The 12,316-nt window shown below is 46.2% G+C and overlaps 1 protein-coding gene across 1 annotated transcript in view; it reads left to right on the forward strand.

The window, feature by feature from the left end:
* The first annotated feature begins 129 nt into the window (after positions 1-129).
* Positions 130-12,316, forward strand: part of SS18L1 (SS18L1 subunit of BAF chromatin remodeling complex) — a 46,632-nt gene continuing 34,445 nt past the window's right edge. The window contains exon 1 of the mRNA XM_082271349.1: positions 130-476. Within this exon, the coding sequence (XP_082127475.1) occupies positions 408-476 (69 nt within the window). The 5' untranslated portion in view covers positions 130-407. The remainder of the gene's footprint in view (positions 477-12,316) is intronic.

Genomic DNA, 12,316 nt, shown 5'->3' on the forward strand with positions numbered 1-12,316 from the left:
CCCTTGCATTACCCGCTTCGCTACGCTACGCAAATGGCGTAACCAAACCCCGCCCACGGGAACCTGCGCTACCCGGTGCTTACAGACAGGAAGCCCGGCTTGTGGAGCGTACCAAAAGTAGGCAGGGGAGGACAGAAAGCTTCACTGCACCACAACGCTGATTTCATAACCTTATCTCCAGACATGTATATTTATTACATCGTTAAAATTATTTTTCTGTATAAATTGACCGCAATGTGGCCGGCTCAATTTGTCGGGTGGTAAACGGATCATACCATTTGGCACCGTCTCCCCCCTGTCTGCTGCGTAGAATAAGAATCCTCTGGCTAGTAATAAGGGTGCAGATATTAGGAATATCTGGAATAATTTATTCTGCTCAGCACACGCAGGGCCAGAGGGGGGGAACCATGTCTGTGGCCTTTGCTTCAGCCAGACCCCGAGGAAAAGGAGAAGTCACCCAGCAAACTATACAGAAGGTACAAGATCTGCTAATGGTGGAGGGGGTGATGGCACCAGCTTTATTCTAGGGGGAGGAGGGGACATGTAATACCCATGTGCCATGCATATTATACAGGAGACATAGCTATGTCATCTGCATGATTGATGGCTGACACTTTACAATGGAAACATTTTCCATTCATATATTTATGGATGATCATTGGGTTATATATACTGTATATAGGTGTGCATGATCATTGCACTATGTATATGCCTGATCATTGGACTATACATATGTATATATGATCAATCAGCTATATATATGCATATGCATTATCATTGATATATTTATATATAATCATTGAGCTATATACTGTATATATGGTCATTGAGCTATATATATATGTATATGCCTGATCATTGAGCTATATACTGTATATATGATGAATGAACTATATATGTGTATATGCACGTTCATTGAGCTATATATTGTATATACATGATCATTGAGCTATATACTGTTTATATGATGAATGAACTATATATATGTATATGCACGGTCATTGAGCTATATACACTGTATATATGATTATTATGCTATAAATATGTATATGCATGATCATTGCACTATATACTGTATATATGATCAATGAACTATATATATATGTATATGCATGATCATTGAGCTGTATACTGTATATATGATCGTTGAACTATATACTGTATATGGATATGCATGATCATTAAGCTATATACTATATATATATATATATATATATATATAAAATCATTGAGCTATATACTGTATATGTATATGCATGATCATTGAGCTATTTATATACTGTATATATGATCATTGAACTATATACTTCAATGTATATGCATGATCAGTGAGCTATATACTGTATATATGACCATTGAACTATATACTATAATGTATATGCATGATCAGCGAGCTGTATACTGTATATATATGATCATTGAACTATATATGTATATGCCTGATCATTGAGCTATATACTGTATATATATTAATTGAACTATATACTATAATGTATATGCATGATCATTGAGCTATATACTGTGTATATATATATATATATATATATATATATATATATATATATTCAGACCTATATGCTATAATGTATATGCCTGATCATTGAGCTTTGTACTGTGTATATGATCGTTGAACTATATATGTATATGCCTGATCATTAAGCTATATACTGTATTTATGACCATTGAACTATATACATGTATATGCCTGATCATTGAGCTATATACTGTATTTATGACCATTGAATTATATACATGTATATGCCTGATCATTGCTCTATATACTGTATATAAGACCATTGAACTGTATACATGTATATGCCTGATCATTGCTCTATATACTGTATATAAGACCATTGAACTGTATACATGTATATGCCTAATCATTGAAGCTTGCATGGGTGCCACAGTGAATGCTAATCATTTAAACGTCCTCTCTCAGATGTCATCTGCCTCCATGACAGTTGCAGCTATAGACAACACTTGAGTGTCTTCTTCATCCTTATCTGTGGATTAGGGGAGGAGGGTTCATGAATGACACTTAATATGTCAGCACTGACTATCACCGATGCATTTCCTCCCACCTCGTTGTCAGATCAGAGAAGCAGGAATAGGGATCAGTGAGGGAGTTCCATGTGAATTCTGTACAATTGTGGCGGATTTCTTTCTCCTTGGGATAAATCTTCATAGATTGTGTTGGTTTCTTGCTGTTACATGAACCTGCTGCTCAGTGTCATTAGGGTTGGTTACAAGCAGAACAGTGATGAATGGGACTGAAGTTCTGTCTGCAGCCAGTTGCTTGGGGGACATGTGTGGCTTTCAGTACCTTTTTAAAGCGGCTCGTGCAGCCTTGCAGGAAATGCTGAGTTCCTCTTGGTGACCTGCATGTCACATTTCTGCTAGTCATGATACAGAGGTTACTCACTCATGCTATTTATCTTGATGGCAGGTTTGTCTTTGCATGCCGGGTATGACCCGTGATGGATCAAAGTTTGCATGCGTTGGGGATCTTTGCTTAATGCTGAACTCCAGAAGCAGGAAACTTTCAGAAATAGACACAAAGGGGTTGATTTACTAAAACTGGAGAGTGCAAAATCTGGTGCAGCTGTGCATGGTAACCAATCAGCTTCTAACTTCAGCTTGTTCAATTAAGTTTGACATAAATTCCTGGATGCTGATTGGTTTTGTACTTTCCAGTTTTAGTAAGGCTCCGTTCACATATAGGCGTTTCGGATCGCGGGCAGTTTTACCGCGATTTGTGGGGCAACAATCGTAGCAAAATTGCGCCGCGTTGGGGTGCCATTGCAAGTCACGGGAATCGCTTGGGCGTCCCGCGACTTTCAATTGTTCAGAATCGCGTGCAGAATCGCGCAGCATTTGGGGTGCCATTGCAAGTGACAGGAATCGCTCGGGCATCCTGCGACTTGCAATGGTTCGGATTTGCAGGCAGAATCGCGCCATGTTAGCAGTGCCATTGCAAGTGACGGGAATCGCCCAGGCGTCCCGCGACTTGCAATGATTCAGAATCGCGGGCAGAATTGCGCAGCATTTGGGGAGCCATTGCAAGTGACGGGAATCGCTCGGGCGTCCCGCCAATTGCAATGGTTTGGATTTGCAGGCAGAATCGCGCCACGTTTGCAGTGCCATTACAAGTGACGGGAATCGCTCGGGCATCCCCCGATTTGCAATGGTTCAGATTTGCAGGCAGAATCGCGCCACTTTGCAGTGCCATTACAAGTGACGGGAATCGCACGGGCAGCCCGCGACTTGCAATGGTTCGAAATTGCGGGCAGAATCGCGCCACATTTGCAGTGTCATTGCAAGTAACGTGAATCGCCCGGGCATCCTGCGACTTGCAATGGTTCGGAATCGCGGGCAGAATCGTGCAGCATTTAGGATGCCATTGCAAGTGACGGGAATCGCCCGGCATCCCGTGACTTGCAATGGTTCAGAATCGCGGGCAGAATCGCGGCAATTCTGCCTGCAATCCGAAACGCCTATATGTGAACGGAGCCTAAGGCTGAGTTCACACTGATGGGGTGCAGGAACGGCAACGATTCCTGGGTGGGTTCCCGCACCGCTCAGAATCGCAGGCAGTTCACACTGAACCGCTGCTGGTGTCAATTTAAAGTTAATGACACCCCCAAATCGGTATGCAGAATGCAGTGTGAACTGTGGAATCGGATAGAATCGAAACGCATAGATGGACCCAGTATGGACAAAAAAAAGGGTCCTGCACGTTTCTGGTGCAGATCCAGTGTGAACTGAACCATACATAATATATCGCTCAATTTACACTGCACTGAATTTGCATGTTATTTGTAAAGGGAATCACACCGGATTCCTGTATAAAAAGGTTCCCGCACTACTTTTGTTGCGACTTCAATACAACTTGCATTGACTTCTGTTGGTATCAAAGTCGCATGACTTTTAAAGTGGTGTCAGTGTGAACCCAGGCTAAAGGAGATTTGTTCTAATGAAAATACAGGGCAGCCATTGATGACCTGGCTCTACACTGTTACAAAAAAAATTAAAGGAACACTTTGAAAACACATCAGATCTTAATGGGAAAATCTCATCCTGGATATCTATACTGGTATGGACTGGGTAATGTGTTAGGATCTATACTGGTATGGACTGGGTAATGTGTTAGGATCTATACTGGTATGGACTGGGTAATGTGTTAGGATCTATACTGGTATGGACTGGGTAATGTGTTAGGATCTATACTGGTATGGACTGGGTAATGTGTTAGGATCTATACTATTATGGACTCGGTAATGTGTTAGGATCTATACTGGTATGGACTGGATAATGTGTTAGGATCTATACTGGTATGGACTGGGTAATGTGTTTGGATCTATACTGATATGGACTGGGTAATGTGTTAGGATCTATACTGGTATGGACTGGGTAATGTGTTAGAATCTATACTGTTATGGACTGGGTAATGTGTTAGGATCTATACTGGTATGGACTGGATAATGTGTTAGGATCTATACTGGTATGGACTGGGTAATGTGTTTGGATCTATACTGGTATGGACTGGGTAATGTGTTAGGATCTATACTGGTATGGACTGGGTAATGTGTTAGGATCTATACTGGTATGGACTGGGTAATGTGTTAGGATCTATACTGGTATGGACTGGGTAATGTGTTAGGATCTATACTGGTATGGACTGGGAAATGTGTTAGGATCTATACTGGTATGGACTGGGTGATGTGTTAGGAATAAAAGGATCCCACATTGTTTGATGGAAATGAAAATTATCACCCTACAGAGGGCTGAATTCAAAGACACCCCGAAAATCAAAGTGAAAAAATGATGCAGCAGGCGAGTCCATTTTGCTGAAGTTTCTTTGCAGCAACTCAAAATGGTCCTCAGTAGTTTGTATGGCCCCCCATGTGCTTGTATGCATGGCTGACAATGTTGGGGCATTCTCCTAATGAGACCATGGATGTTGTCCCTGGGTATTTACTCCCAGATCTGGACCAGGGCATCACTGAGCTCCTGAACAGACTGAGGTGCGACCTGGTGGCATCGGATGGACCGAAACAGAATGTCCCAGAGGTGTTCTATTGGATTTAGGTCAGGAGAGCGTGGGGGGCCATTCAATGGTATCAATTCCTTCACCCTCCAGGAACTGGCTGCATACTCTCTTCACATGAGGCCGGGTATTGTTGTGCACCAGGAGGAACCCAGGACCCACTGCACCAACGTAGGGTCTGACAATGGGTCCAAGGATTTTATCCTGATACCTAATGGCAGTCGGGGTGCCATTGTCTGACCTGTAGAGGTCTGTGTGTCCCTCCATGGATATGTCTCCCCAGACCATCACTGACCCACCACCAAACCGGTCATGCTGAACGATGTTACAGGCAGGATAATGTTCTCCATGGCTTCTCCAGACCCTTTCTCATCTGTCACATGTGCTCAGGGTGAACCTCCTCTCATCTGTGAAAAGCACAGGGCGCCAGTGGTGGTCCTGCCAATTCTGGTGTTCAATGGCAAATGCCAATCGAGCTCCACGGTGCCGGGCAGTGAGCACAGGGCCCACTAGAAGATGTCAGGCCCTCAGGCCACCCTCATGAACTCTGTTTCTGATTGTTTGGTCAGAGACATTCACACCAGTGGCTGCTGGAGGTCATTTTGTAGGGCTCTGGCAGTGCTCATCCTGTTCCTCCTCGCACAAAGGAACAGATATCAGTCCTGCTGATGGATTAAGGAGCTTCTATAATAACCCTGTCCAGCTCTCCTAGAGTAACTGTCTGTCTCCTGGAATCTCCTCCATGCTCTTTAGACTGTGCTGGGAGACACAGCAAACCTTCTGGCAATGGCACCTATTGATGTGCCATCCTGGAGGAGTTGGACTGCCTGTATGTGAGCCTATGTAAACAAAGCAGGTGGCTCTCCTGTCAGACAGGCACAATGAGATCCTGTGTCTCAGCTAAGCTGAAACACCGATCTCTCTGTGCCTGTCACAGAGCCCCCCCCCCCCACACACACACACACACACACACAGTTAGCAAGCAAATTTAGGCTAACATTTAACCCCTTGATCATCCCCAGTATTAACACCTTCCCTGCCAGTGTCATTTATACAGTAACAGTGCATATTATTTAGCACTGATCACTGTATTAAAGAGGAAGTAAACCCTCCTCTGACACTTGTACCTATAGGTAAGCCTATGATAAGGCTTACCTATAGGTACTGTAAATATCTCCTAAACATGCACCGTTTAGGAGATATTTACCTTACATGCAGCCAGTGACGTCACTGGTGCATGCGCTCTGAAGGAACGGCCGCTGGTGCCGTTCCTTCAGAGGCCCGTGCCGTGACCGTCGGCTCCCACGCGCGTGCGCGGGAGTGACGTCACCGAGGCTCTGGCCAATCAGATGGCCGGGATCCCGGAAGACGGGCGACTGGACATGTCGCCCGTCATAGAGGTAAGCGGGCGGTACGGCGGGGGCTCGTTCTGAGGTAAGTATTTCATAATGAGCTAGTATGCAATGCATACTAGCTCATTATGTGTTTCTCTTGCAGGTTGAAAAAAAAAATGTGGGGTTTACAACCTTTTTAATGTCACTGGTCCCCAAAAAGTGTCACTAATGCCTCGTACACACGTACCGATCGTCGGCCGAACGATCAGCCGTCTTTTGTCCAGGGCTGTCGTGTCTGTTGAAAACAGCAAAAGACTACACACGAATTTTGTCGGCCAACAACAGTCGACTGCAGAAGTGATGTCATGTGATGGTTAACTTTCTGTGTCTTTTTTCTTTTCTGAGCATGCCCAGTCTTGCTAATCGGCTGTCTGTCGGCCGAAATCTGTACTGACTGGTGAACAATCGGCCGTTCTGGTGTTGGCCAACAAAAATTTTAATGCCTGCACACCAGATTCTGTTCGGCCGAAAATGCGCTGTCGGCTGTCGGAAGCATCATACAGGGTTCGTACGGTCATGAAAATCCTGGAAAAGTCATGGGATTTTGACATGACACTTTCCAGGCCTGGAAAAGTCCTGGAAAATGGGCAAAATTACTAAGTTTTGGAAAAGTCATGGAAAAGTGTTTTGACACTATTTATTTTTGTCTCTGGGCCCCCTGTATTCTGTGGGAGCGGGGGACAGTAAATGGACTATTTTCTCTGTTTCGGGTTTGGCGGATTAATCTGCCGCAGCGCACAGCTGAAGCCTGATCACTGGTCTCTTCAATATGAATAGACCGTGACAGGCTAGGAACTCTGCGGCGGATTGATCTGCTGAAACTGAAACAGAGAAACTGTGCATTTACTGTCCCGCTCTGAGGGAAGTAGCTGCGGGGCGGGGAGGCCGCGATCACTGCGGGGTGTCAGGCTGGTGTCCATCGGGCAGGGCGGGCGGGGGGGGGCCGCGATCACTGGCGGGTGTCAGGCTGGTGTCCATCGGGCAGGGCGGGTGGGGGGGGGGGGCCGCGATCACTGCGGGGTGTCAGGCTGGTGTCCATCGGGCAGGGCGGGCGGGGGGGGCCGCGATCACTGCTGGGTGTCAGGCCGGTGTCCATGCCGCATCTCTGTGTGAAGAAGGCAGCGGCAGAAGGAAGGTCAGTGAGGAGTCTCGTGTGCTGGATAGGAGGGGGATGGGATGGTACAGCTGCATAGAGAGGAATTGAACTTTCATATTCCTCATGTCGCTGAGTGTTGTTACTCCTCCTCTTAGAAGCTGCACTAGGAATATGGAAAGTTCAATTCATCTATATGCAGCTGCCCCATCCCCCTCCTATACAACTTCCTTTGCTGGCCCCCCTCAGTGCTTTTTTAGCCCCCCCCAGTGCTTTTTTTGAGCCCCCCCAGTGCTCTTTACCTCCCCCCTGCTCTTAGCCCCCTCCATGCTCTTAGTCTGGCTCCCCCTCAGTGATTTTCTTTTCCTCCCTCCCCCTGTGCTCTCAATCATCCCCGTTTTCCCTGCCTGCCCCCCCCCCCCATTGCTCTCCACTCCCCTGCGCCTTCCAACCCCCCTGCAATGCTTTCCAAACCCCCCCTTAATTCTGTCTATTTCCCCCCCCCCCCATGCCCTTCAGCTCCTCCAGTGCTCTCTGCTTTCCCTGTGCTCTCCGGCCCCCCCTCATTCTCTTCTATCTTCTACCATGTCCGCAGTCTCTGACCATCTCTTCTACCATGTCCGCAGTCTCTGACCATCTCTTCTACCATGTCCGCAGTCTCTGACCATCTCTTCTACCATGTCCGCAGTCTCTGACCATCCCCTGTATTATGTCCGCAGTCTCTGACCATCCCCTGTATTATGTCCGCAGTCTCTGACCATCTCCTGTACCATGTCCGCAGTCTCTGACCATCCCCTGTACCATGTCCGCAGTCTCTGACCATCTCTTCTACCATGTCCGCAGTCTCTGACCATCTCTTCTACCATGTCCGCAGTCTCTGACCATCTCTTCTACCATGTCCGCAGTCTCTGACCATCCCCTGTATTATGTCCGCAGTCTCTGACCATCTCCTGTACCATGTCCGCAGTCTCTGACCATCCCCTGTACCATGTCCGCAGTCTCTGACCATCTCTTCTACCATGTCCGCAGTCTCTGACCATCCCCTGTATTATGTCCGCAGTCTCTGACCATCTCCTGTACCATGTCCGCAGTCTCTGACTATCCCCTGTACCATGTCCGCAGTCTCTGACCATCTCTTCTACCATGTCCGCAGTCTCTGACCATCCCCTGTATTATGTCTGCAGTCTCTGACCATCTCCTGTACCATGTCCGCAGTCTCTGACCATCCCCTGTACCATGTCTGCAGTCTCTGACCATTTCTTCTACCATGTCCGCAGTCTCTGACCATCTCTTCTACCATGTCCGCAGTCTCTGACCATCTCCTGTACCATGTCCGCAGTCTCTGACCATCCCCCGTACCATGTCTGCAGTCTCTGACCATTTCTTCTACCATGTCCGCAGTCTCTGACCATCTCTTCTACCATGTCCGCAGTCTCTGACCATCCCCTGTATCATGTCCGCAGTCTCTGACCATCTCTTCTACCATGTCCACAGCCTTTGACCACCTCCTGTACCATGTCCACAGCTTCTGACCACCTCCTGTACCATGTCCACAGCTTCTGACCACCTCCTGTACCATGTCCACAGCTTCTGACCACCTCCTGTACCATATCCACAGCCTTTGACCACCTCCTGTACCATGTCCGCAGCCTTTGACCACCTCCTGTACCATGTCCGCAGCCTTTGACCACCTCCTGTACCATGTCCGCAGCCTTTGAAAATCTCCTGTACCACGTCCGCAGCCTTTGAAAATCTCCTGTACCATGTCCACAGCCTCTAACTATCTCTTCTATCATGTCCGTAATCTGTGACCATCTCTTGTCTTTTATCATGTTTGCAGTCTCTGAGGGGGTCTAGAGAGGAGTCAAAAGTGGGAGTGCGGTCGGGATGGGGATCACAGGAGAAGTCAGACATGTGTGGACTAGGGAGAGGAGACTACAGGATAAAACCAGAGCATTGTGCACCTAAGAGGAGGTCAGTGACAGTGCTGGCCAGCCAGTCTGAGGGGGGGGGGGTCACTGATGTAAGGGGACACTGTTATAAAGGTTCCTCCTTATATCAGGACCCCCCCTCCCTTCCTTAGTGCATTCACTCTGTGGAAAGTGGTCTCTGGTCACCAGAGTCCCCCCTACATCAGAGTTATCAGCTTTTTCACCCGTGCGCCTGAAGTGACACCCGCTCCGAGCTGCGGCAGCGGTGCTTCCATCTCATCCACTGTAAAACAAGGGACCATTTTGAGTCGCGCTGTATCCAGAAACGAAACCCTAACTGCAGAGGTACTGTACACTACAAAGATTGTCATTTATTTTAGTAAAAATATGCTGGGTGTGACATGGATTTTCTTCTTATTTAACGTGTATACATAGACATTTCATGAAACTTTAGGTCATGAATATTTACGTGAAGTCATGGAAAAGTCATGGAAAAGTCATGGAATTTTATTGGTAAAAATGTGTATGAACCCTGATCATACTAACAAGCCTGCAATCGGCCGATTGGTCGTCGGCCGAATATTTACAGCCGACAATCGGTACGTGTGTACGGGGCATTAGTGTCAGATTTGTCCGCCCCAATGTCGCAGTCCCGCTAAAAATTGCTGATCGCCGCCATTACTAATAAAAAAAATAAATACATAAATAAAAAGTCCAAAAATCTGTCCCGTAGTTTGTAAACGCTATAACTTTTGCGCAAACCAATTAAAATACGCTTTTTGGGATTTTTTTTTACCAAAAATATGTAAACAAATACAAATTGGCCTAAACTGATAAAAAAAATTTTGATTTTTTTTCATTTTTTTATTGGGAATATTTTATAGCAGAAAGTAAAAAATATTGTTTTTTTCAAAATTGTCACCCTTTTTTGGTTTCTAGCGCAAAATGTAAGAACCCCAGAGGTGATCAAATACCACCAAAAGAAAGCTCTATTTGTTGGGAAAAAAAGACATCAATTGTATTGAGGTACAGTATTGCATGACCGCGCAATTGTTAGTTAAAGCAATGCAGTGCCGAATTGCAAAAAATAGCTTCAGGGGTAAAACCTTCCGGAGTTGAAGTGGTTAAGGGCTTGTTTGCGTCTATGTGTTGCAGTAACGCTGTTTCTTGCGGTTGTGTCTTTCATTTTGTATGGCACCTTAACACACTAAGGCAAGGCTCACAATGAATTTTAAGACGTTGTGGTGAGATAGCAGCCCGTTGATTTTAGGGAACTGTGTTAAAACTGCGCATTTTATCGTGCAATATATTAATTATTAATGCACCACAGAATGTAAATGGGCCCTCAATAACATGGGTACCACAAAACATGCAGCTCTCTCCACCTTGGATCTCACTGAGTATCAACTATGTTCCACAGATACAGTCACCTTAATACTATAGTACAGTGGTTGTCAATCGTGGAGATATGGGGGCCCCAACTGTGGCCCCGACTTCAGCAAAGGGCCGCACTTAGGGGTTGTTTTACTAAAGGCAAATAGACTGTGCACTTTGCAGAATAGACTGTGCACTTTGCAGAATAGACTGTGCACTTTGCAGAATGCAGTGGCACTCTGCAAGAGCAGTTGCTCCAGAGCTTAGTAAATGAGTGGGAGCTCTGATGGCTTTTATCATCCAATCATGTGCAAGAAAAAATGCTGTTTGTTTCTTTTCCTTGCATGTGATTGGGTACTTTTTGCAAAGCTTTACGTAATTTACTGAGCTCTGGAGCAACTGCATCTGCAGAGTGCAACTGCATTTTGCAAAGTGCACAATGTATTTACCTTTAGTAAATCAACCCCATAGAGTTTAGTAGACGGGATGCTACAGATGACTGTCGGCAGACATCCTACAGGAGATGGTCAGAGACTGCTGATATGATCTAGGTATGGTGGAAGACTAGACACATGCATACATAAACAGCATCTGGAAACATGTTACAAGAGACTGCTAGAGATCACTGCCATTACAAATCACTGCTTCCACTACGGTCTGAAGGCTGCACATTACCAAAGGGGCTAAAAAAAGGTACTGCAGTTTGCGGCCAGTGCTATGACATTAACTACATCCCGCCCGCCCACCGTCAATTGACGGCGGAGCGGTGCGACTATTGTTCTGGGACGCCGTCATATGACGGCGCACCAGAACAACCTCTCTCGCGCGCCCATGGGGGCGCGCAGAACGGCGATCGTGGTCGCGCCGTGTCCAATGACTTGGCTCTTTACCCATGTGATCGGCTGTGTCCAATCATAAATTATCGTAAATGAAGAAGTGCTGTTTATCGGCTCTCCTCGCCTCACACTGTCAGAGTGTGTGGCGAGGAGAGCCGATCAGTGGCTCCTCCTCAAAGGGGAACACAGAAAAGGTAATCAGGGCACTGATCATCAGTGCTCTGATTACATAAAAGCTCAAAAAGTGCCCACAGTGCCCACAATCAGTGCCCATAATGTTGCCAGTCAGTGCCTGCTCATCTGTGCTGCCTATCAGTGTCCATCAGTGCCGCCCGTCAGTGCCCATCAGTGCCGCCTGTCAGTGCCACCTCTCAGTGCTCATCAGTACCGCCTATCAGTGCTCATCATTGCCGCCTATCAGTGCCCATCAGTGCGGCATATTAGTGCCACCTCATCAGTGCCCATAGGTGCCATCTTATCAGTGCCCATCAGTTCCGCCTCATCAGTGCACATCAGTGAAGGAGAAAAATTACTTATTTTCAAAATTTACTGACAGAAAATAAGAAAAACTTTTTTTTTTTCAAAATTTTCTTTTTTTAGTAAGAAATAAAAAACCCAGCAGTGATTAAATACCACCAAAA

Source organism: Pelophylax lessonae, assembly GCF_965119305.1.
Source record: "Pelophylax lessonae genome assembly, chromosome: 11".
NCBI lineage: Eukaryota > Metazoa > Chordata > Amphibia > Anura > Ranidae > Pelophylax > Pelophylax lessonae.